General features: G+C 34.7%; 1 protein-coding gene across 3 annotated transcripts in view; it reads left to right on the plus strand.

Moving 5' to 3' along the window:
* MRPL1 (mitochondrial ribosomal protein L1) overlaps positions 1 to 25071 on the plus strand; it is a 66350-nt gene extending 41279 nt beyond the window's left edge. For all 3 annotated transcript variants that reach the window (XM_057727986.1, XM_057727984.1, XM_057727985.1), the window contains 3 exons: positions 518 to 624; positions 23275 to 23356; positions 24765 to 25071. In XM_057727986.1, coding sequence (XP_057583969.1) covers positions 518 to 624; positions 23275 to 23356; positions 24765 to 24883 — 308 coding nt within the window. In that variant the 3' untranslated portion in view covers positions 24884 to 25071. The remainder of the gene's footprint in view (positions 1 to 517; positions 625 to 23274; positions 23357 to 24764) is intronic.
* The last annotated feature ends 576 nt before the right edge of the window (positions 25072 to 25647 follow it).

The following is a 25647-nucleotide window of genomic DNA, read 5'->3' on the forward strand; positions in this document are numbered from 1 at the left end:
TGACTCTCTCCATATACCACCTCACAACGTTGTAGCTTGTTTCTTTAAAGGCAGTAGGAAGAGAGATTCCTCCAAGATAGACACTGAGGTTTAAGTAATGTGATCAGGTATGCATAATCATCCTGTCTCTTGCTTAGAAGTGTCTTGCAGGTTTTCATTCACACGCAAGAGAAGGAGATCACACAAGGGCATGAACACCAGGAAGTGGGCCACCCTAAAGTCTCTCTGCCACAAATCATTTTTTTTTTGAGTGTACAATTTGGTATTTTTTTCCTTATGTATGTATATATGGCAATCCCAATCTCCCAGTTCATCCCCCCCCAACCCTCCTCGCTTTCCCCACAGAAATCATTTTTTATTTTTTTATTTTTTTTTTTACGTTTAAGAATGTTTATATATCAAGTATATAAGAAATCATTTTTTATATCTTAGCTTGGGTTGAATGTTTCTCGTATTCATTAATTTTTGCTACTTGTTTAGATGTAGTGATAACTGGATTTTCTGTTTTTCTAACCAGATTCCATTGGCCGGGATATCCCCAAAATGCTTGAATTATTTAAAACTGGACATGAAATTAAGGTAGATGAAGAAAGGGAGAACTTTCTGAAGACCAAAATAGCAACAGTAAGTTGTAGTGAAAATTATTCGGTAACCCCTTTTCTTTTTTGCTTAAGTGATTTATTAATGCTTTATAACATACTAGTCCTGTGAACTTGTCCTTGTCACTAGCATTAGTAGTGGCGCTAAATATAAACATAGATAACTTTTTTATGGGTTGAATTCATAAATTTTACTAGTGCTCTAGAATTCCTTCTTTTCTAGAGTTATGTGCCACTCCCTGACATCTACTTGTACTTTGCCTTAAATTGTCTATTTTGTGTTACTTTTGCCTTCTAATATTTTAAGCATTTTGGGAGTTGGGTCTAGATCTTATATATACCTTATAGAATATTGCATAATGCTAAGTCCATAGTAGGTATTTAATACTACTTTAACGGAATTGAGTAATTTGCTTTATTTTAATGAATTGTTTTTGATTAGTGCTGCTTGTGTTTTAAAAACTGTTTGCCCCCTTCCGGAAGATGCTGGGAATTAATTTCCAAAGCCATTTTTGGGACACTAATATAGATAAATCAGATTTTTATAGGACTGTGTTTTAAAAGATCAAGTTTTTTGCTAATATTTCTTAATACAGAATTTCTAATGTGCCTGTTTAATGTATGCAATTTTTTCCTGTGCAGTAACTATAGGAATAATAGTAATATTGTTAGCCATATTTAAATAGTGCCTACGAAGTGCCAGGCACTATTCTAACCACTTTTCATATATTCTGTCTTTTAATCCTGAACCCTATGAGAAGTAAATTATCATCCCTATTTTATAGATGAAGGGATGGAAGCCCAAAGAGGTTAAATAATTTTTCTGATGTCTCACAGCTAGTATGAGGCATACTAGGTATTTGAACCTTGGGAGTCTCCTCAAGAGTCGAGGCTCTTTAGCCTATACTGTCTTGCCTCATGACTGAAGTTATTTGAAGAGCTATTATTCCTCCTCCCATCCTACTCCTGAGAGCAGTTCTGCTTTATAGCCAATGGCTAGTAGTCCAAGCTTATTGAGCTGTGCCTACTGTAGATCGTCAGAAACATACAAAAGGAGCTTACCTAGTTTTATGGAAGAAAAACTTACTTTAGAAAGGGGGCAAAGCAAATTTAATGCAGTCAGGGATTGGGAAACCCCTTATTGCCTTTTTTGTCATCATAGCTTAGCTCTAAGTCATTTGGCATTGAGCTCTCCTTAAATCTAATGTTGGAATTTCCTTGTTCCCAAAAGGCCCTTGGCAGTGCATCTTGGTTTCTCAGGGATGACAACTTTGTAATGTGTAACACAAACAGAAAACCAAATACAAATTTTAAGAGACTCTTCTGGAGCTTAGGAGACTTGGATTTGAATAGCTGTTCTGCTACTTAAGGGATGGCAGATTTTAGACAAGTTTCTTTTTTTTTTTAATTTTTTTTAATTGATGTATGGTTGATGAACAATATTATATAAGTTACAGGTGTACAATATAGTGACTTACAATTTTTAAAGGTTATGGTCCATTTATAGTTATTATAAAATATTGTCTATATTCCCCATGTTGTACAGTATATCCTTGTAGCTTATTTATTTATTTATTTATTTATTTTATTGGGTGTGTTGGGTCTTTTTTGCTGTGCACGGGCTTTCTTTTTAGTTGCAGTGAGTGGAGGCTACTCTTCGTTGTGGTGCGTGGGCTGCTCATTGCCGTGGCTTCTCTTGTTGTGGAGCACAGGCTCTAGGCGTGTGGGCTTCAATAGTTGCAGCACATGGGCTCAATAGTTGTGGCTCACGGGCTCTAAAGCACAGGCTCAAAAGTTGTGGCGCATGGGCTTAGTTGCTCCACAGCATGTGGGATCTTCCTGGAGCAGGGTTCGAACCCGTGTCCCCTGCATTGACAGGCGGATTCTCAACCACTGCGCCACCTAGGAAGCCCTGTAGCTTATTTTATACATAATAGTTTGTACCTCTTAACCCCTTACTCTTATATTGCCCCTCCTCCCAAACAAGTTTCTTGATGTTGTTGTGTCTCAGATTTCCTCATCTATAAAATTTATGTAGTAGTATGTATTTCACAGTATGGTTTTGAAAATTAAATAAAATTTTAGAATGATAGCTGCTATTGTGACTGTTTTGGTTGGACTTTTTGGGTCTGTAAAGTATCTTTATAAGAGTCTTTCTTCCTGGATGTATCTTTTTTCTTAAGTAATGTTTTCTTAAGTAATGTTTTCAGTATATTGAGTAGTTAATAGTTTATACAGATCCTAACTCAGTATATAAGAAACCATGGCATCTCATTCATTCTTTTTAACAAATACCATAGTGATTAAGACGTGGGCCCCAGACCAGACTACCTGGATCTTTTAGAGATACAATGCTTTTTCTTAGTGAAAAAGAAATTAATCAGTGTGCTTAAAGAGAATCTTTGGAAAACTACTTAAATACTATAGTATAGTAGGAGGTTAAGAGAATGGGTTTTAGATTCATATGTGTGGATTCAAATCCTAATTCTAGATTAGAACTGTGTCACCTGGCTCTCTGAGTGTCAGTTTTCCCCCATTCCCCATTTTCCCTATATGTAAAATGATGTTGACTATTAACTATTAAACAGAATTCTACTTCTGACTAAGATGGAGTAACAAGGACCTGATTTACTTTCCCACCTAAAGCAATCAGCATTACCTTGATACCAAAACCAGACAAAGGATATGACAGTCCAGCATCATTCATAAATGTAGATATTAAAATTATAAACTAAACTTTAGCAAACAGAATCCAGCAATGTATAAAAAGAATAGCGTATCATGACCAAGTAGGGCTTATCCTAGGAGTGCAGGTTTAGTTTAACATTCAGCAATCAATCATCATAATTCACCACATTAACAAACTAAAAATCAAAAGCCGTGTGATCATCTCAGTAGATACAGAGCATTTGACAGAATCCAACACTTATTCCTGATTAAAAAGTCTCAACTAACTAGGAGTAGAAATTAATGTCTTCAGCCTGATACAGGGCATCTAAGAAAAACCAACAGCTGATATCATACTTACTGATGAAAGGCTGAATGCTCTCCTCCTAAGATCAGGAACAAGATAAGGAGATCCACTCTCACCACTTCTGTTCAACCTTAATCTAGGGATTCTAAGTAGTGTAGTCAGGCAAAAAAAAAAAAAAAGAGGCATCTAGATTAAAAGGGAAGAAGTAAAACTCATTTTTCTCAAGATGACATGATCTAGCTACTAGAACAAGGAAGTGAGTTAAGTAAGTTGCAGGATAACCAGATCAATATACAGAAATCAGTTTGCTTCTATATAACAGCAATGAACATATAGAAATTAAAACTTAAAACTAAGGAATGCCATGTATAGTAGTATTAAAAAATATGAAATACTTAGGGATAAATCTGACAAAAGATGTGAAAAATTTATACACTGGAAACTTCAAAACGTAGTTGAGAGAAATCAGGTAAAGAAAATCTAAATAAATGATGAGATGAATCATGTTCATGGATCAGTAAACTTAATGTTGTTAAGGTGTCAGTTGTTCCCAAAGTAATATATAGACTCAGTACATTCTCAGTCAAAATCCCATTAAGGTTTTTTTGTAGAATTGACATGATTCTAAAATTCATGTGGAAATACAAAGGAATCTAGACTAGCCAAAACAACTTTAACAAAGAACAAAGTTGGAGGTCTATCTGATTTCAAGATTTATAAGGCTACAATAATTAAGACAATGTCATGTTGATGTCAAAAGAGACAAAAACAATCAGTGTAATAGAATAGAGAGTCCAAAAAAAGGGGGCAAAACACTTATGGACAACTGATTTAAAACAAGAGGCAAAAGCACTTTTAATTGCGAAACAATAGTCTTTTCACCAAATGGCACTGGAACAATTAGATATCTATATGTGATAAAATTGAACTTTGATCCATACTTCATACCATATATAATTACCTCAAAATGTATCAAAGACTTACATGTAAAGCTTACATGTAAAACTTCTAGAAGACAAAGCTGGGTTAGAGAGTAATTTCTTAGATATGATACTAAAAGCATGATCCACAAAAGAACAAATTGATAAGTTGTACTTCTTAAAAATTAAAAGCTTTCTCTCTTTAAAAGATATTGTTAAGAGAATGAAAAGTTAAATTACAGATTGGGATAAAATATTTGCAAATCATCTGTCTGATAAATCCACAATATATGAAGAACTCTTTAAATTCAACAATAAAACAATCCAGTTTTAAAAATCAAAGATTTGAACACACTTCACCGAGGTGTGACAAACACATGGCAGACAAATGACAAACACACTGAAAGGTACTCAACATTATTATTGTTGTTAAGGAAATACAAATTAAAATCACAATGAGATATCATTACACATCTATTGGAATGTCTAAAATTTAAAAGACTATTCATACCAACGTTGGTGAAGTTGTGGAGGAACTGGAATGCTCATATGCTGCTGTGGGAATGTAAAATGTTGCAACCTCTTTGGCAAACAGTTTGGTAGATTAAGAAGTTTAACACCCATATGATCCCAGCACTTCACATTTAGATATTTACTTAGGAGAAATGAAAACATGCTTATATCAGATTTATTTGTAATAGCCAAAACCCAAGCCAAAACCCAGAAACATTTCACGTGTCCACTGACAGGTGAACACATAAATAAGCTTTGTTATTATCTATACAATTGATTATTCTTTAATACAGTAATAAAAAGAAATGATTGATGCATCCTTTAACATTAATTAAGGTTTTAAAAATTATACCAAGTGAAAGAAGCCAGACAAAAAAAAGTACATACTGTGTGATTCCATTTATGTAAAATTCTGGCAAATGCAAAGTAATGTATTGTGACAGAAAGTAGACCAGTAGTTGCCATGGGGACAGTTTGGCTTGGATGGGGTGGAAAGGAGAGATTACAAAGGAACACAAGGAATTTGGGGGATGATTGACATGTTTGTTATTCTGACTGGTGATGGTTTTATGACTGTATATATATGTCAAAACTTAATAAATTGACACTTTAAGAATGTGCAACATATCCCTTGGAATACTGCTTAGTAATAAGGAAGAACAAACTATGGATACACACTATGACGTGGATGAACTGCAAAAACGTTATGCTCAGTGAAAGAAAGCAGAAGGCACATTTATAAGAAATGTCCAGAAAAAGGGTGAAACTGTAAAGACAAACAGTAGATTAGTGGTTGCCTGGGGTGAGGGGGTGGAAGGAAACAGGCATTAACAGTAAATGTGCATCAAGGATTATCAGTTTTAAAACTGATTTATGATGTTGGTTGATAAACTTACTAAAAAATAATTGAATTATAAATTAGAGAATGGTGAATAACATAATATGCAAAATATGCCTCTATAAAGTTATCAAGTATAATAAAGTTTAAAAAGGAATAAAAATCTGTCTACAGTTGTATCTAATACAATATAACTATTCCATTAAAATATTTATTATTGTAATTATCAGAGGTAACAGATTTTTTTTAAAAGATTTCCAAGCAAAGTAATATATTTTCCTTAAAAGTTTGAGATTTCCATGAGTGATGTTATTTGTATTATGTAGGTGGAAATACTGAAGGTTTATTTTTGTTGCTTTGTTGTTGTTGTTGCCACCTGTATGATACATGGATTGGATTTAGAATGTGTGTGCAGATGAAAGGGCACTGATGGCATTACATGCCCATTTTAGGTTCACCTCATTATAGATAAAAGGGGGCTATCCAGAGCAGGGTCCACAAACTATGTAGAGCCCAGGGGCGAAATCTAGTTGTGGCCTGATTTTGTTTTTTGTTGTTGTTGTTGTTGTTTTTACAACTTGTAACCTAAGAATGGTCTTTACACTTTTAAATGGTTGTAAAAATCAAGCAAAACAAAGAATTTGCAGAGATCATATGTGGCCTACAAAGCCTAAAATATTTACTGTCTGGATCTTTAGAGAAAAGTTTTGCTGACTCTTAACCTGGAAAGATATTTTGAGGGAGCGCGAAATGTATTAATTTTGTGTTTCTATTTGCCTGTACAGGAGAGACTATCTTATTTTAGTTAAATCATCTAGATGTCCCTTGTTATAATTTTGTATTTCCACATTGCTTCAGCATCCAGTTCTGATATTGCTGTAATGTGAAATTGATCTTGAGTAGTTTAAACTGGTTTTTCTTCTGTGTCAAAGTGATAAATACAGTCAGTTGAATGATATTTCTTAATTATTTGACTTGACGATTAGCATCTTGGGTATTAGAACTTTGCCACTACTGTCTTTGTATATCAGAACTTTACTAATACTCTTATAGCCAGCCAGTATCTAACATTTGTCCACATTACTTGCAGATAAATTAGTTTCTTTCTTAATCTTTCCAACCATTTGTACTTATAGTTTACATATTCATGAAAGTGGTTATATCTATATGCACCATCATAAAATACTCATATCAATGAATATGTCATTCAGATGGTATATTGAACATCATGTTAACAGAACAGACTATTTTATTTTTCAATCTCTTATATTGCTATTATGCAGTCACCATTTATTTTCTCCCTTGGCGTGAAGAATAAGTTGGTTGGGATAAAGTAAGTTGCTAAGTGATTAGGTTCAAGTGAGACATCTTAAAGCATAAAGTAAAAGTAAAGATTTACAGGGGAGAAAAAACACATTCTTCAACTGGACCTTAACTTTTTAAAAAATTTAAATTATGGCTCTTTCCACAAAACAGAAATGAAACTAAGGCAGATTCTGGAAAAATGAAATTGAGACGTAATATGTACTTGTCCAGTGTATATATTCTAAGTAACAGTTTAATTTCAGGTAGTAATTAGATAATTTAAAAATGATTAATCTGAGTTTAATATTTAGGAAACAATATATAGTCACAATTCTGCTGCCCAGATAAACCTGTTGACATTTAAAAATTTTCAAATTAATTTATTCACTTGGTTAAATTCAAACAGTTTACAAAAATGTATAAGGAAACTCTAAACCCCTTCTCTCTGCAGTTGTTTTCTTATGAGACTCTTAATGGTTTTATTTTGTCCTTCCAGAAATGTTATAGCCTAAACACCCTCCAAAAAATATTTATTATATATAGTGAATCAATATTTTATAAAAATTTAACTTATACTAAACTTTTCAAATAATCCTTATAAGTAATATCAAAAGTGAAAATTTTAATTCCTGGGATTTCACGAAATGAGAGTCAGAATTAGGACTCTTGCCCTCTATTCATTATAGGGATGCTTAGGTGTATATTTTGACATTACACAGAAAAATTAGTGACCAGATATTATAACATAAACCTGCCAGAATAAAGACTTTGGAGTAGTTTTCAAAGGGTGTCTGTTAGTATTTTATAACATACCACAAATCCATTTTATGTTAGCTATGAGGCTCTCAGAAACATGCTTTGTTTTTTCTCACTGATAGATTGCTGTTTGATTAAAGAATCTTGGCCTCCAGCCTACTTTTCCAGATCACTTGTAAGTGTAATTGTAAGCTAGTCCCATTGTTAACTGGTTTTCTTAACTTGTCCTTTATTATAAGGTAAAAGTTCTTTCTAATTTTCTATTAATGTTGACTTTCCCATTTTACAGAGGCACACATAATATCATTATATTTGTCAAAACCTAAATTTTCTCTCTTCCTTTTTTCACTTTTGTTAATATTGACTGCTTCACGTTTTAAAATCAAATGTGATAGTGTTGTAGGTAGGTTTCATTTGCTGAGAGTGGTAGAGATCAAGAGAGAACTTTTCACTAGGAAAAACATTCTAGAGCTGTAAAATATGGCACATTAGGACTTGCAGTAGGGAGAATTTATCACAAAGAAAGGACATGAACTGTAGTTTAAAGGAAAATCTGGAATGTGCCTATTTGATGTATTTAACGTATCACATAGTATTTCATACCATAATAAATTATGACTCTCATAGCCTATTATGTACACTTCTAAAAGAGCTTATAAAATCTGACCCATGTTTCTGTATATATGTTTTCAAGTAGCAAGTAGCTGACTTTTATGTCTGAATCCAGTTCAGTAGAATCTCACATATATAGGAATAGTTACTGTAGTTTTTATGGATTTTAGACTTTGATTTTCAAACCAGCTCTAACCTAGAAACCTTCTGGGATTAATAACGTTAGATAAAGTTTGAGGATAAAAACTTAGATTTGTGTTATAATGCACAATGGACCTTTTAAAGGGTGCAGTGTACTATAAAATCTACTTGGTTTCAGATCATTTTTTGTAGTTTTGGCCCCTTTATAAGTGCTTTGGTGTCAGCACAGCAACTTAGTGGGATTTTCCACACTTTATAAAAAGTTTTTAGCTCAAAAGAATGTTTAGTAAGGACCTGCTATATTTTCAGTCAACGTTTTCTGTTTTAATTTTTCATTTCAGAGTAATTCTTTTCAAGTATACATGTACATACAGGCTTTTAAAAATGACTTTTCACTGTAATATTTTCTGAAACACTATAAAATCAGGAATCTTGATAATTTATCTTCATTTTATCTTGCAGCATTGGGGACTCCTTGGGTTCATAGCAGTTTAGAAAAGAAAATCTAAAGAGAAATTAAATCACATTCATAACATTTTAGGTAAGAAAATATTGAAACATTACAAGTTTTCTTGGAATTTATTGCTTAATAAAGCTTAGTTAGGGCTTCCTTGGTGGCGCAGTGGTTAAGAATCTACCTGCCAATGCAGGGGACATGGGTTCGAGCCCTGGTCTGGGAAGATGCCACATGCCTCAGAGCAACTAAGCCCATGAGCCACAACTACTGAGCCTGTGCTCTAGAGCCCGCGAGCCACAGCTGCTGAGCCGACGTGCCGCAACTGCTGAAGCCCATGTGCCTAGAGCCTGTGCTCTGCGACAAGAGAAGCCACCACTGTAAGAAGCCTGCTCACTGCAATGAAGAGTAGCCCCCACTGTCTGCAACTGGAGAAAGCCTACGCGCAGCAATGAAGACCCAACACAGCCAATAAATAAAATAAATAAATAAATAAAATATATATATAAAAAAAAGCTTAGTTAAGTTCTTACTTGAAAGAGCTGAAGCTCTTATTTGTAAATACCCTCAGTGTCTATATATCTTTTTCCTCAGTTTTTTATTTTGGAAAATTTTAAATGAATGGAAAAGTTGAAAGAATAGTATAACGAACACCTACATACTCATCACCTAGATTCACAGAATTCACACAAATTTTGTTTCATTTGCCTAGAAAAAATAGTATAAGTAGTTTGCTTAGAGAAAATAGTAGATATTCTTTTATATTTTCTGAACCACTTAAAATTAAGTTGCAGATGTCATAGCACTTCACCCCTAAGTATTTTTATATGCATAGCCTAAGAATTCTTACATTCTATACATTCTTCTGTATATGTTTTTTAAAAATTTGTTGAAGAATAGTTGATTTACAATGTGTTAATTTCTACTGTACAGCAAAGTGATTCAATTATACATATATACATTCTTTTTCATATTCTTTTCCATTATGGTTTATCGCAGGATATTGAATATATGAAGGTGAGTCAAAAATTATCCGCACTCCAGTTATATTAAAACTTATAAATTCTGCAGCCAGAGTGTGGTTAATTTTTGTCTCACCCTCATAGTTTTCGGTGCTATCCTGTATATGTGTTTTTAAGTACTTTTGTTTTTTAGTGTAGTTTTTAGAATTTATTGCTATTTTTTCTATTTATAAATTGTTGATTTGCTTTCTTTATAATACAATGATATAAAATAATCTTGAGATTTGTTGTTGGTTTTCTAATTTTCTAAGTTTTGTATGAGGTTTGTGAAGTTTTTTTTCCTAATAAGAGTTTCAATTTGTGACTTTGCCTCTAATTCCATATTTGATATTTAGTTTTCTTGTCATTGTTTTCTTTTTTTAAAATATTATGAAGCACTCATTCTTTTTTTAAAATAAATTTATTTATCTATTTACTTATTTATTGGCTGTGTTGGGTCTTTGTTGCTGCTGCGTGGGCTTTCTGTAGTTGCAGAGAGCAGGGGCTACTCTTCGTTACGGTGCGCAGGCTTCTCAGTGCAGTGGCTTCTCTTGTTGCGGAGCACCGGCTCTAGGCGTGCAGGCCTCAGTAGTTGTGGCATGTGGGGTCAATAGTTGTGGTTTGTGGGCTCTAGAGCACAGGTTCAGTAGTTGTGGCGCGTGGGCTTAGTTGCCACGGCACATGGGATCTTCCTGGGCCAGGGATCAAACCTGTGTCCCTTGCATTGGCAGGCAGATTCTTAACCACTGCACCGCTAGGGAAGCCCATCGTTGTTTTCTAAATAATCTGCCATGGTACTTTTTATTCTTGTTTGGGAGAGTATTTTAAAATTTTGGAACCTTTTCTGACATGTTTAAATTTTCACTGTTTTCTAATTTGACTGCCTTATGGTTGAAGAAGGCATCCTTTTTAGTTTCTACTTTTAAAAAATTCCTCGAGACTTTCATTGTGGCCTGTAGTATAAGATTAATATTCTTTATCCAAGTATCACATGGACACTTGACAATAACACGTGCCCTGAGGCTTCCAGGTAAAGATGGATTGACTATATACCACAGTGGTAACTGATAGGAAAATGTCAAATCTTAAGTCAGCAGTGGAGAAAGCCAAAAAAATTAGTATAATTTAAATTTCAAGGTCTTCAAAAAGGCTAGGATCTGGCTCCAGATATCTCTGGAACTGAGTGTTAATGGTATGTATGGGGATGGAGCAAGAATGCTCTGAAATAGGATTAGTTGAAAACTATGAAGATTTTTACATATTTCATGACCCTGGGTAACTGCCCTTTCCTATGCTAGCAGATGGCTGGGAAGATTAAAGATCTCTTACTGGGAAAGATCAGGAGTTGAGAAACTTGAAAACAGGGAGATTAAGTGAATGTTAAGAAATCCTTCCCTCCTCCCCACCCAGTCCTCTTCCCTTACCTGGCTCCCAGAATTCTGGCCACCAGTCTAGGCAGGAGATTAGATGAGGCTTAATTCAAGAATAATTATAATAGTCAGGCTTTTGAGCAGCTTTGTAGTATTTTCCTTCCCATTTGAACATTCATGGTGGTTTTACTCTCTCAATCTCTGGATGAAGAGGTAGTTGTTCATTTCTGGTACTTTGATGAAAATTATTTGACATGATTTAAAGATAATTGTTATTATTTGTAGGTTTGTTTTTTTTTAATGTAGTTTGTTTTTGGTGCTTGTTTTCAGGCTCCCTTTTCCTTTCTTTCTTCCTTCCTTCCTTTTTGTCTTTCCTTTTATTTTTTCCTTCTTTTAATAGCTCTCTGAAGTTTTTCTTTTGTATTTTCTTTTTCCCAGCTCTTTTTTTCTTTTCTCTTTTCTACTCTCTCCTCCCTCCTTGTTCATCCACCTACATGTTGGAAAGACATGAAAAATAGAATTAAATTTATGTGAAAATTAATGTGAATTAGTTGAAAGTGAATACCAGAGAATAGTTTTTCAATGATATACAGCTAGTTAATTTTGATAACATAGAGTAATCAAAAAATGTTGCTCAATAGATGCTGCCTCAAGTTAATTATGCTATATGATTAACAAATCAGTTGTTTATATTAAAGTGTTTTTAATGTAAATGTTTGTCCTCTAAAGATGTTTAAATATTATCCTGTAATCTTATTCACATCCATTACATCACATTCATTGTATCATATTCATTACATTCACATTCATTACATCATAAAACTCTTAAAACATATTTGACAGTCTTTGAATTATTACTAATTCCAAATTAGTGGCATCAGTAAGTTTATTATGAAACATTGATTCCTCCTGTGAGTGAAGTCCTACTCTTCTTTTTTATTTTCTTATATCACAGGACAGATTCCTACTAGTCTCCTGTGAAATCCACTTAAGTAAATAAAAGAGTAAAGTATTCTAAAGAAAGTGTACTTTCAAAATATGTATGCCGCTTGTTCTAATTTGGAAACTATTGCTATTTCTTTTCTTTTATTAATATGAAATTAGAATATAAACTCTTAAATAATTTGGATTGAGGAAGACTTCTAAAAACTTCATTAAATATAATTGAAATTTTGCAGAACATCTTTTATATATAATAGCCTAGCTTTGCATGAATGGTTATCATAGCATTAAAGCAAAAACAACTGGAGCCCTTTTACAATCATGTAAATATCCAGATTTTGAGGACTTGTAGATAATAATGCTATTGGCAAATCAAACCATTTTCTGAAAAGAAAAAAATAAACAGAGGATAGGACATCTCAAATTTTTGTTTATACTAAATCATGCCAAGACCTGATTTAGCTAGTGTTTCTTGTCTGGGTTTCAAATATACTTGGATCTTTGACATACTTAATATAAAGGCAGTGTATTTGATGTGCTTTTTTCCCCCTTCTTTTTAAAGTTGTAGAAAAGGTCTGCTCAAAGGTGTGTATCCCTGTGTTTTGCTTGCGTAATAGTGAATTGTTTTGTGGCAAGAATATTGTCAACTTGCCAGCTGATAAAAGATAAAGTATATGGTAACAAAAATAAACAAGTTCAGGGCAAGGGAATATAAACAGTAAAATCTTGTGTTGAAATCAAAGCCTTCAGTTTTAACAAACATGTTAGAACAGGAAAAGTGAATGTGTTGGAGTTCAGTTAAACAAGATGTGAATAGTATAGTTCGTGGAAAATGAGGCTTATTTTGAAGCATCTAGGTCCACAAGTTGAGAAAGTGGCAAGCAAGGAGTATTGCTTTAAATCAGATACAAACAATAGTTGGGTATAAGGCAGCAGCTCATTGACTCATGGCTCACTGCCACTTCCCCTCCTCCTTTTCCTCCATTTCTTCCAGTTGATGACTAACTTTTCTTTCGTTGCATTATTTTTGGTATACTGCAGTGTACTGTGTCATAGATAAGGAAATTTAAAGGTGGAGAATAAACTGTAGACTATAAAAGTCAAATTCTGTACTTTTCAGTTCTCATTAAAAATAAAGGAAGTAGATTGGCAATAGATCTTAGATTTCTAAAAGTATTTAGCTAAGAAAGAGGAGAAAATAATATTTATCCAGGGCCCAATATATGCCAGCATTTTGCTCGATGCTTTATTGTGAGAGGTATATTTATTTAACTGGGATGAATAGTCCTTAAAGTATTCTAGGTTATAGCCTTTGGATGGATTTTTTAGCAGTGTTCTTACCAGTAGGAATATTAGAATTAAAAATAGTTTATTATTATTTCTAGTTTTCTTATTTATACTGTCATGAAATCAGATGATAATTTCCCAGATCTTTTGGGATTGGAAGTGTGACTCTCCTCTTCTATCAGATATAAATAATAGCATAAGAAAAACCATACCATTTGAGAGAAACAGCTAACGTTGCTTTTTAATTCATTGCATTAACTCAACAATGTAGTGATCATTGATCAATAGAATAAGTGATGAAAAATATAAATGTGACATAACAGGTAGTAGGGGAGTAAACTGACTTGCTTTCCTTTGTTTGCGAACCCATTTGTTAATATGTAGTTGTCAGTATACTGCACACACAGCTGTCTTTTGTTAGCTTTATTTCAAAAACCAGTGATAAGTATGATAGCTTTTACTGAATTCTGTCTTTATCCAAATCCTGGTAGAAGAAATTGAATGGGTCTGAAAGAGAATTCCTTGTGATTTTCATTAGTGGTACTTCTAAACAAATAATAACGTTTAGTAATGTAGTATTTACAGTAAACAATAAAACATCTATAAGATCTTATTATGAATTATTAAATATATTAACTGTAACACAAAATTAAGCATTTTTTAAACAGCTTTGTCATGAGCAGTGATGAAGGCTGCTTCTGCTTTACAGCAGCTGTAGATTTTGGTAAAGATACTGATTTGTTAAAGTGATGTAAAGCATAATTCTTATTAGAACTTGTCTTTGCATGAGTTTTTGTGTAAACATAAGCCTGGGAAGTTCTGGTTCCAAGAGAAATGGTGTAATAAGCACATGACATCCTGTCTGTTTCAATGAGTGTGTCTATTATAAAACCTGGACAGAATGCATGGAGCAGATATTTGAAAGCTCTGAAAAGTAAATAGTAGCAGGTGAATTAGGGAAGATCAGAATTTGAAGTACCACCAAGCTGGCAGTGAGTTTGCCATTTTTCTGTTTGTGTTGTGACGTGGCCTGGTCTCAACATAGCCTGAAACCAGGAAGTGGATATCAGTGCAGACAGAGAGAGCCCCTGGAGAGCTCTAAGAGAAGCCCTCTACCTCAGGCTTGGGAAATAGAGATCATGGCTCCTAACAGTGACAGTGAGTGCAGAGGAAGACACAGGTATCTAAAGTTGAAGAAGGGTTTGCCTTCCTTTAGAATTGGAGGATCTGTGGTCGCGAGAGGTTGGGGCATGCAACCTTTTCTTATTTTCTCTGTTCCTGCCAGTTGGCCCCCATTGCCAAAACAGGTGGAGAAAGTAAGAGGCAAAATATAAATAAAACCTCAGCTTTCTGGGCAGAGCGCTGAAAAGGAGAGCCCCAAGGAACCGGAAAGTACTGAGGGTATCAAGGGGCAGGGGGGACTTAGGAAAGGGATCTCACAAAAATTATGTATTAACTCCTAGAGATGAAATTAATGGAAGTGATGAAAGAGTCAGAGAAGTTGAAAATAGATCATAAAAATTATTCAATCTAAGAAACAGAGATGATTGAAAAAATAAAGAGCATCAAGGCCCTATGGGACAATAACAAAGATCTAACTTTCATATTATCGGCATCTAAAAAGGAGAGTGGGAAGTATTGTGCGGAAAATGGCAAGGTTATGGAGAAACCCTCATACATTGATGGTAGGAATACAAAATAGTACAGCCACTCTTGAAAACAGTTTGATAGTATCTTGTAAAGCTAAATACGTTTACTGTAAGGTCCACCAGTTCCATTCCCATAGAGTTGAAACATTTATGGTGAAATCAAAACTTAACGTTCACACAAATATCTGAACACAGATATTTATACGAACTGTATTGATAGTCATCAAAAGATGGAAAAAGCCCAGTTATCCTTCTATGTGTGAATGTATTAAAAAAAAAAAAAACCTTGTGGTACAGTGGTGTAATGGAGTACTACTCAGTGATTAAAAAAAAAAGGTGTGAACTATTGATAGACACAACAATTTAGGTTGATCTCAGAAGGTTACATACTGACACCAAAAGCACAGGCAACAAGAGGTAAATTGTATTTTATCAAAACTTAAGACTTTTGTGCATCAGAGGACACTATCAACCGAATTATATGGCAACCCACTGAATGGCAGAAAATATCTGCAAGCTGTATATATATCTGATAAGAGACTTGTATCTAAAATATATAAACTCAGTAATAAAAAGATAAATAAAATGAGCAAAGATCTGAATCCCCATTTCACCAAATAAGATATACAAATAGCCAATAAACACATGAAAAGATGCTCAGCATCATTAGCCATCAAGAAAATGCAAATTAAAACCAAAATGAGATACTGCACTACACCTATTGAGATGGCTGTTATCAATAAAAACAAGTCAGTATTGGTGAGAATATGGAGAAATTGGAACCCTGGTACATTGCTGGTGGGGATATGAAGTGGTGCAGCTGCTGTGGAAGATGGTATTGGCGGTTCCTCAAAAAATTAAACAAATACTGTAAGATCCATCAATTCCACTTATAGATATATATCCAAAAGAATTGCAGGCAGGGACTCAGATAGATATATGCATATCCATGTTCATAGCAGCATTATTCACAATAGACAAAAGGTGGAAGCAACCCAAGTGTCCATCTAAGGGAGGATGGATAAACAAAATGTGTATGTACCTACAACAATATTATTCAGCCTTAAAAAGGAAGGATATTCTGACACTTCCTACAACATGAATGAAACTTAGAGACATTATGCTAAATGAAATAAGCCAGTCACAAAAGGACAAATGTTACATGATTCCACCAAATATTTGTCCAAAAGGACAAATATTATGATTCCAAATATTATATGTGGTACCTGGGGCAGTTAAATTCATAGAGACAGTAGAATGGTGGTTGTCAGGGGATGGGGGTTGAAGGGAATGGGGATTTAGTGTTTAATGGGTACACAGCTTTAGATGCGGAAGACAGAAAAAGTTGTGGAGATAGATGGTGGTCAGAATTGTACAACAGCGTGAATGTACTTAATGCCACTGAACCATGTACTTCAGAAGGGCTGAAATGGTATAGTTTATGTATATTTTACCACAATTTTTTGAATTATGGAGGAAAGAAACCAAGGGTTACATATTGTTATTTCATGTGTATGACATTTTTAGAGAGAGGAATCCATAGTGACAGGTCAGTAGTTACCAGGGATTAGGAATGGCTAAGGGAGGTCACATGAGGGAGGTTTTTTTAGTTCTGTGTCCAGCATTGTGCTGGTGGTTACTCAAATATATGCATGAGTTAAAATTTATAAAACTGTATACCCCAAAAAAGGTCAATTTTACTGACTTTCAATTAAAAAAATATAATTAAATATATATATAAGCCTGTAACAGCATAATTAGCTGTTAGGACCCATGGCGGTGGGAGGTGTGGAGATTTGGGTCTGTCTCTCAGTACCAACAGTGAACATAGTTTTTATTTTGTTTCAAGGAAACACGAAGAAATGAAGTATGCTTTGTCATTTATAGCATCTTAGAGGACTGGTTTTATAATTTAAAATGCTAAACTAAGACTAGTTTTTTTTTGATTAACAGGTGATAACAAGCACATAATATGATATCTGAAAAATACTGAATAGCGTAAATAAGAATATAAATGTCATTTTAAAATTGTAATTGGTAACATTTTAGTACGTTTCATTACTGCTCTTTCTCTGTGCATGTATTTGTGTGTGTGTGTGTAGTAGAGCTACCTTATTCATTGATGAAGAAATGGAGAAAGGAAGGCTTGAGCCTTCTCTCTAAGAGGAGGAGAGTAAATGAATTTTAAGGGTAGGAGGCAGGCATGTCATCAGGGTTCTAGGAAAGGGGAAGAGGTTTCCAAGGCACTTTGCATTTATTTTTTGTTTATGTAGTTGCTGTCTTACTATATGTTGAGTTTTCTGTTCTCTTTTCCTTAAATACTATATCTTGACTGTTTTCCAAAATCATTAAAATTCTTGCAAAGTATTATTTTCATAGCTGTATCATGTGGATATATCTTAATTTATTCAACCTTAGTCCTTTTGTTGGGCATTTAGATTGTTTCCAGTATCACTCATTATTATAACCATCATTCCTATGAACATAAATTCACATTTCTCATGTGCACAGAATACAGTCTGTGTGTAAATGTACAACTCTATTGAAAAGTCTGGGTTGAGTGGAGTACAAACATGACATAGTCTTCTCCATTCCCTGATTCCAAGTGTGCCATGTAGTTTCTCTTCTGTGTTATGCACAGGCATGTTGGGTGACAGGCATCATTCTAGTGGCTCTCCGTAAAGTGCAGTGAGATCCAGTTCAAAACTGTGATCTCATATCCAAAGATTTTTCCTGTTTGATTTGGAACCAAGCTTTTATGGCTTGTGATCTGAAGCAGGGAGGACTTACTAAAATTTCACTCACATCTTTTCCCACTCTAGACTGTAGAGTGCTGCAGTGACTTGATTCAGTTCTAAGTACCTCACCCTACTCCCTGTCCAGGCCTGACTCCTCTGTGGTAGACGCTTAACAAAGGGAATAAGGGAGAAGAGACAACTGCCCCGTATTTGTGACCCTACTTTGGTTGTTGCTACTTCTCTGGCCATCTCTTACTGATTTGATGTCCTTCAAGCATGTGTTCGACAAGCAAGTGTCCTCTTCTGGCAGTGCCCGCATCTCTACACAGGAGCCTCTTGGAGCCTTGCCTCTTGGCCTGCTTCTACTTAGCATGGTTGTTGATTATGGTGAGAAGTTTTGGGCCGTAATTGTTGGCACTAGGGCACTACATCCCTTTTTTGCTTTCAGATTTGAGCCCTGGTCATCAGTCCTGAAGAAACTTCCAGAAAGGCCCCATTCAACATCTTGTTTCATATATAAAATATATATAAAAAAATGGCAGTTGCTGAAACAGTTGCTAAGCATTTTTCCTACTTTTATTTTAAACGGCAACGTAATTCTTAGCTTGACAAAACTTTTTTGGTCTCATCTGCATAGTAAATGCATTGTAGGATACCAAAAGTCTATCAGCACCCAACAAAGCTTTCTGTTAAACACAACAAAACAAAAATCTTTTCTACTTTAGCAAAAATTAATGGTTTCTTTTGCCCATTCACTTTCTCAGACATCCTTTGGTCTATCTTCCACAGCAGGGGTCTGCACACTGTGGCCTGTGGGCCACTTCCGGCTTCTCTGCCTGTTTTTATAAGTAAAGTTTTCTTGGAGCACAGCTGTGGTCATTTGTTTATGCATTGTCTATGATGATTTTTGCACCACAACAGCAGAATTGAGTATTTGCGACAGAAACCCTTTGGCTTGCAAAGCCCAAAATATTTACTGTCTGACCATTTATAGAGAAAGTTTGCCAACTCCTGTTTTACACCCTTCCTCTAAAATTCTTTCTAAAACATAGACCAGAAATACCATTTGTCTGCTTGAAAACATTAAGTAGCTTCTCACAGTTAACAGAATATATTCTAAAATCTTTAGCTTTACATTCAAGTCTTTTTATAAGGTAGTCTCAAATCACTATGTCAAGTTCAAATTCAGGATTCCCTGTTATTTTCAGTGATGCAGTCTGACGTCTGGAGTTACAAATTGGCAGCTTACAGGCTAAGTTTGACCCCCAGACTTGTTTTATTGATTCAGCATTTAAAAATTAGATGATATCACATAGAAATCCAGATTTCTAGTTGTTCTTGATCAGTCAAGAGTTCTGATAAACTGGCCTCAGAGCCCTCAGTGTAGCATTCTGTTAGCACTGACTGGCTGCTGCCTCCTCCCTGTGGAGCCGTGCTCTCCCCCTCTGCATAGCCTGTGTCCTGCAGGTCCTGTATGCATATGCATGCAAACCTAGTCCTCTTCAGTCGTGCATGTTACCTGCTTTCGCCACCCTAGGCATTTTTTGAGTTTGCAACCCTGTGCCTAGGTATAGAGAGCTGCCTCCTGGTCACCTGATCCACCTGTTCTCATATTACGTTGTGCGGCTCCATCTGCCTAGAAGATCCTTTGTCCTTCAGAAGTCTTCATCGTTTAAGACTCAGTTTAAATAGCACCTTTGTGAAGCCTTCCCTGTCAAAGACAGTCACTACTTCCTCTGTACCCTTGTGGCACTTTGGTGTAGCACCTGTCACATTGTATTTTAGTGGCCAGATGGCAAGCTTCTTGACAGTAAGTTTTGTATCTTACTCATCTTTCTGTTCCTAGTCCCCAGCATGTTGCTCAACAAAGAGTGAAGGCCAAGTAGATGTTGCTGAATTGTATGCTGTTAACATCTAAAAACTGGGAAGGTAGGAAAGGATTCATTAGGCAGAAAGAAAAATTCATATTTTTCCCACTTAAATGCATATTCTTTTCCTTTCAGTATTACTTGGTTTCCTCTTTTTCTCCCCTTTGTTTATAACCAACTCATTTGTGTTTTCCAGACAACTGATACTTTGTTTCATAAGGATTACCAAAACTTACTAGCTGTGTCCAGGGTCACAAGCTAGTAAGTGGTGGAAATGGGGTTCAAAGTCACATTTCTCTGCCTTTAGAGCTCATGCACATAGCTTCTGGGCCACTCCTTATCACGTGGTTGCTTTTAAATAAGTTACAAAGTTTTCTAAGTCTCAGTTTCTAATTGTAAAAGAGGAATGATAATGGTTCCCATCTTTAGGATAGTTGCTAGAAATGAATGAGAATACCTATGTAATGCTTCGAACAGAGTTTGGCTTAGAGTAAGTACCCAGTAGAGCTGCTTGATGATCACAGTGATGACAATGATGATGATGATGACAACGACGACGATAATGATGGCGACGATGACGATGATGATGACAACGGCCACGACGACGATGATGACGACGACGATCACAGCCACGACGACGATGATGATGACTGTGACGACAAAGATGATGATGATGACGATGATGACTGTTGCTGCTGCTACTGTTACTTTCCTTAATGTTGTGTAGAAGATACACAGACTGTCTTCCTTTTCTTGGTTTAGACTTTCGGGAGTCAAGGGAATTAGGAGTATTGGCCCACCTGCAGAAACCATTGCCAGGCTACCCTTTTTATAACCCTAGAACATTGCACTTGGAAGGGGTTTTGGATGTCAGATGTTCTAACAAGTGCTTATCCAAGGCAGCAGTCCTCTCTGCAGTTCCCAGTTAGAGACGATCAGTCATTTAGAGGCTGTTAGAACATTTACAGTGACAGAAGCTGGCCACTTTAAGAGGAACATGTGATTGTTTAAAAATTGTACACACCTACTTTGCTTTTTCTTTTTTAGTTCTGTCCTCTGTAAAATGTAGAAAATTAAGTTGAATCCTTTTTCCTTACTGTTGTCCTTAGTCCTTCAAAGTATTTGAGCCGCATTAAACAGTGACATTGGTGGTTCTCAAAGTGTGGCCCAGGGATCCCTTTTAACTGAGCCTTTTTTCTCCCTTCCCCTTTCTTTTAATCAAAGAATCTTTGAAGACCCTAAAAGTATAGGCTAAAATTTTTGTGTGCCTGTGCATTTTTCTGGAGCAAGGTTTGATAACCTGAAAAGAGTTTAAGAATCACTGCCTTAGGTACTCTCATGACTATAGTTTTTCCTGCGTTTGTCTGCATCTCAAAGGGACAAACAGTGGTTAAAAACCAGTTTTTTAGTTTTCTTATAATGGTAGAGAGTGTTTGAAAACAAAGGTTAGGAATTACATGGAAAGAGAAAAATCTGAGAGTTAAAGCAAGGAGATATAGTTCACCTGTATGCATTGAATCACCACCCTGACATCTTTGGAAAGTCTTCCATCTAGTCTGCTTAGGGAATTATTTCTGGATATAATAAGGATGTTAAGCAGAAGGGAGAATTTGGTAAATCAGTCTTTTCTTAAAAACATTTATGCTTTTGAAGAAGGAAGAACTATTTTGCCCTGTAGTGGCCAATCACTTTAGCTAAACATAGATAGTATTGTGAGTGTTATATATTCAAATACATATGTATACACACAAATACAGTGCTTAACATAGTTCAGTATTCCCTTTAAGGTCAACCCATTCCACCCTGGCCCCCTCATCCTCCCACCTCCTGCTTTTTTTTCTGCTTTGCCAAGTCTAATGCTCTGCTGTTGAGAATCTAACAGATAATATATCCTCAAAATGGTCCTCCTTACCTTTGTCAGACCACAAAATGTTACGGCATGGAAAAACATTACTGGAAGAGCAGAGCAGCTGAGATATAGGTAGAGAAGCTTGTAAATGGTGCTTTCCTGAGTTATCTCTAGGTCATTGTCGGCCCAGATAAATTTCCTATGTAAGTTTGATAAAATGCATGCATGCATGCATACATTTTTTTTTACATAGCCATCTTATCATCAGTAGTCAGTTGTGTAATCACAGTTATGCCCATAAAATATATAACTTTTTCATAATTTTACAAAACATCTGAACAGGTAAAATGAGGTATTATGGCTGAAAATATATTTTAAGATTCAGGAGAGGACATAGTACTGGTGATTAGAAGTGCTAAAATTTGAACAAAAGTGTTAATTATGTTTTAAAACAATTTATATATTTTAAAACAATGAAATCATTGAAGGCATCTGTTTTGTGTTTCTAAAGCCTATGTTGTTAGTTTATTGTAAGAATGGCAATATAAGTCTGCAGAAAGTATGGTTACAAAAATCTGAGTTTAGTATATATAGTACAACAATATGGCTTGTAACTATTGAGGAAGATGTATTGGACCTCTTACTTTTTCTTGTGTCTGTTGCTTTCCCAAATCTAAGGTAGGTATAGGTCTTTACAAAGGGTAAAAGGAACTCCTTAGAGCTGTGTTAGTTAGTTCAGTTAATAACAGAAAGGAGGACATTTTGAGGTAAAGTGGAAATTAAGAGAGGAATGAGAGGACATGTGCTGATACTCTTAGTGTTTTGTTTTCTTTGTTTGGAAAATAGAATTCTTGTTTGAACTTTTTGCCAGTTACACTAAGTTTTATAGGAATTTTAAAAACTGGATTCATTTGGCAAAGTGCACAGTCCTCTAAACATAGGAATATAATAGAACTGATTTTAACTGGTATATTTAAGAAGAATAACATGCATTGAATTTGAATGATAAACTCAAGGACTTTCCAAAGATGTGTGCTGGGTTTAGGTGTTTTATGAGTAAGGACTTAGTTTCTTTTCAAAAACAAATAACTTCAAGAAAAAAACATCACTAACTGCTTGGGGATAGGAAAGGAGTAGGAGGATGGTGTATTCTGCCCCAGGATATGCTTTGGGGAAATTACTTGGAATTCAAGGAATCGCAAGTGGAGCAACTTCAAAACACTTCGCTATAATATGTTCTAAAAGGTAATTAAGTCTTGACATGTAAAGACCTGTAAATGTAGCATTCTGAAAAAAGAGTTATGGAAGTTTTTTCTTTCACAGTAGGGTCTCTTAATATATAATTTGCACTGGTTGAATATTTGAAAAAACTATCTGGGTAACTACTGATACAGTTACCAAAAATTGTACTATTGTCTCATTTTCACATCATTAATGTTATATACCCTTTTCTTTCAGCTGGATATGTCAAGTGACCAGATAGCTGCCAATCTGCAAGCAGTTATCAATGAAGTTTGTAGGCAAAGACCGCTGAATTTGGGTAAGTGGTTTGCTGGGGTAGACTTCCCTATAGCCCTGTGATACTTTAAAAATGTAAAATATTAAGAAAACAATCCAGTTAATATGTAACTATAATAACAATGATATTTCCAGGGACTAAAGAAATACAATTTAATTCTCCAAAGGATTCCTAATGATCTTGTTAACAAGTTATAGTTGTTTAGAGAGGAGACCTCTTTAACATTAATAAGGAATACATCGTGAAACCTTTATAAATTCCCACATTATTTCTACCACTAAATATAATAAAGTTTAAAAGAAAACTGTAATGGATTGCCTTAAACTTATGATAGTGTTTAAGTAGAAACTAAAATCATTTATGAGATAGATGATATTTTGAAGCCAGACCATTCACTTTTTCACTGGTACTAGCAATTGGCTTTCTTAGTCTTATTTATTTTAGAAGAGAAACAAGGTTTTTAATCATGTCATAAGAATCACTATTTAAAATGGGATGATTCATGGAGAACAGTGAAACTTGATTTGGAAGCTGTGTCATAGGTTAGGAACACGTGTAGTACCCACTGCATTACCTGCCATTCACATCCTTCCTTGGACAAATGTGTTCTCTTGCCACTGGTTGAAGGCAAGTAAGAGTCTGTTACCCTCAATTGACTGTGCACTTATAGGTTTACCATTATAGGAATCTGTCGTGTTTCATTTTATAAACAAAGTGTATAATTAAAACACAATCTTAAGCTGTATTTAACCTTCTTTGGGAGTTAAACACACTGGCAAATAAATACCTCATTTGTTAATTCTGTTGTGCTAGATATGACCATAGCACTTAGTGCTTGCATGTGTATAGATTCTTCTGTTTCATAGAGAACTTCAGTTTGAGTATAGGAGCCTCTGAGCCTGTATCAGCAGTAGAATGATGAACAGTAAATCTCTAAAAGCAATGTAGTTATCTTATCTTTGGCATTTTAAATGAGATCCCTTAACGTTGTTCTTATGAAAGGCTTTTTAATTTTTAAGGAATTTTATTAAATGTTTTGTAACATAGAGGTAGCATCTGTGCTGTTTTAAATAAATATTTAGAATCTTGCCATCAAATATAAATATCACCACCTGTTCCCTTTACTGTTGACTTTACAATAAAATAAATTCTAGGTGATCACCTTCTGGAAAGAAAAATGAATTATTAGTGAATATGTGCAGTGTCATCTACAAATCTCTAATACACTGTGGTACAGCTAGTTTGTCTTGTACTCTAGAAATGAAACGATCTTCCCTTTGTCATAATTCAAAGTAATAGTTCAGTAATATCGCTACCTTTCAAGTGAAAATATAACACGAGTCCTGTAAGGCTTCTTGTTCGATGTTTGTATTTTCTCATTAGGTATCTGTGGAATAAAATAAAAAATTGAATCTTGTCTTATTTTCAGGACCCTTTGTGGTACGTGCTTTCCTTCGAAGTTCAACAAGTGAAGGTTTGTTGCTAAAGATCGAGCCATTATTACCTAAAGAAGTAGAAACCAAAGAAAGTGACAAAAAAGCTGCCTAAATGTATTGCATTGTGAAATTATTTTCAGTGGATCAAGAAACAGAGAAAATTATAAAACTGTTTAACTTCTAAGTTTGCTGTCTTGTTATTTCTTGATCATACTTGAAAGTAAATTTTAACACTGGAAAATCTCATATTACTTGAATTTCAAAAATAAGAAAATAAAATTTGCTCTGTGTCTGAACCTATCTTTTAGATCCTGTTAAATTTTCTTCCTTAGAATTCAGATTCTACAATATGGTCATTATAGTGGCAATTTTTAGCTTAATAACTTTCCCTTGAGAGCCATACCATCTGAGGGAAAAGTAACATCCTTAATTCCCATAAGACAAGAGAATGGCAGAATCATGAGCTACATCACAAATATGACTATTTTCTAAAGAAAAAATATGAAAAATCTTCATTCTGAAAATGTCTTAATGTCTTTTGTGATGGCATGAATATAGAAAATGACTAAGCCATTAAAACAAGTAGATGGAAAACCTTTTTTATCTCTTAGGAATCAATTTATAGTATTTGTATTTTTTGTAATAACAGTATTATATATTTTAATGGTGCTTTGCAATATATAAGGCACTGTGTATAGTGTTTTTATATACTTTATTTGATTCTGAATTTCTCTGCTTAATAGCAAGTTATTAGTGTTTGTTGAATGAATGTCCCATGAGGTCGATAAAACAACTTAATTTATGGATGAGGAATCAGGCCACCAGTTTGCATACTGGTGTTGGTCCTTAAATGTTTACTGGTATGTGACAAAATGA

The sequence above is a fragment of the Hippopotamus amphibius genome, chromosome 3 (genome assembly GCF_030028045.1).
Source record: "Hippopotamus amphibius kiboko isolate mHipAmp2 chromosome 3, mHipAmp2.hap2, whole genome shotgun sequence".
Classification (NCBI taxonomy): domain Eukaryota; kingdom Metazoa; phylum Chordata; class Mammalia; order Artiodactyla; family Hippopotamidae; genus Hippopotamus; species Hippopotamus amphibius.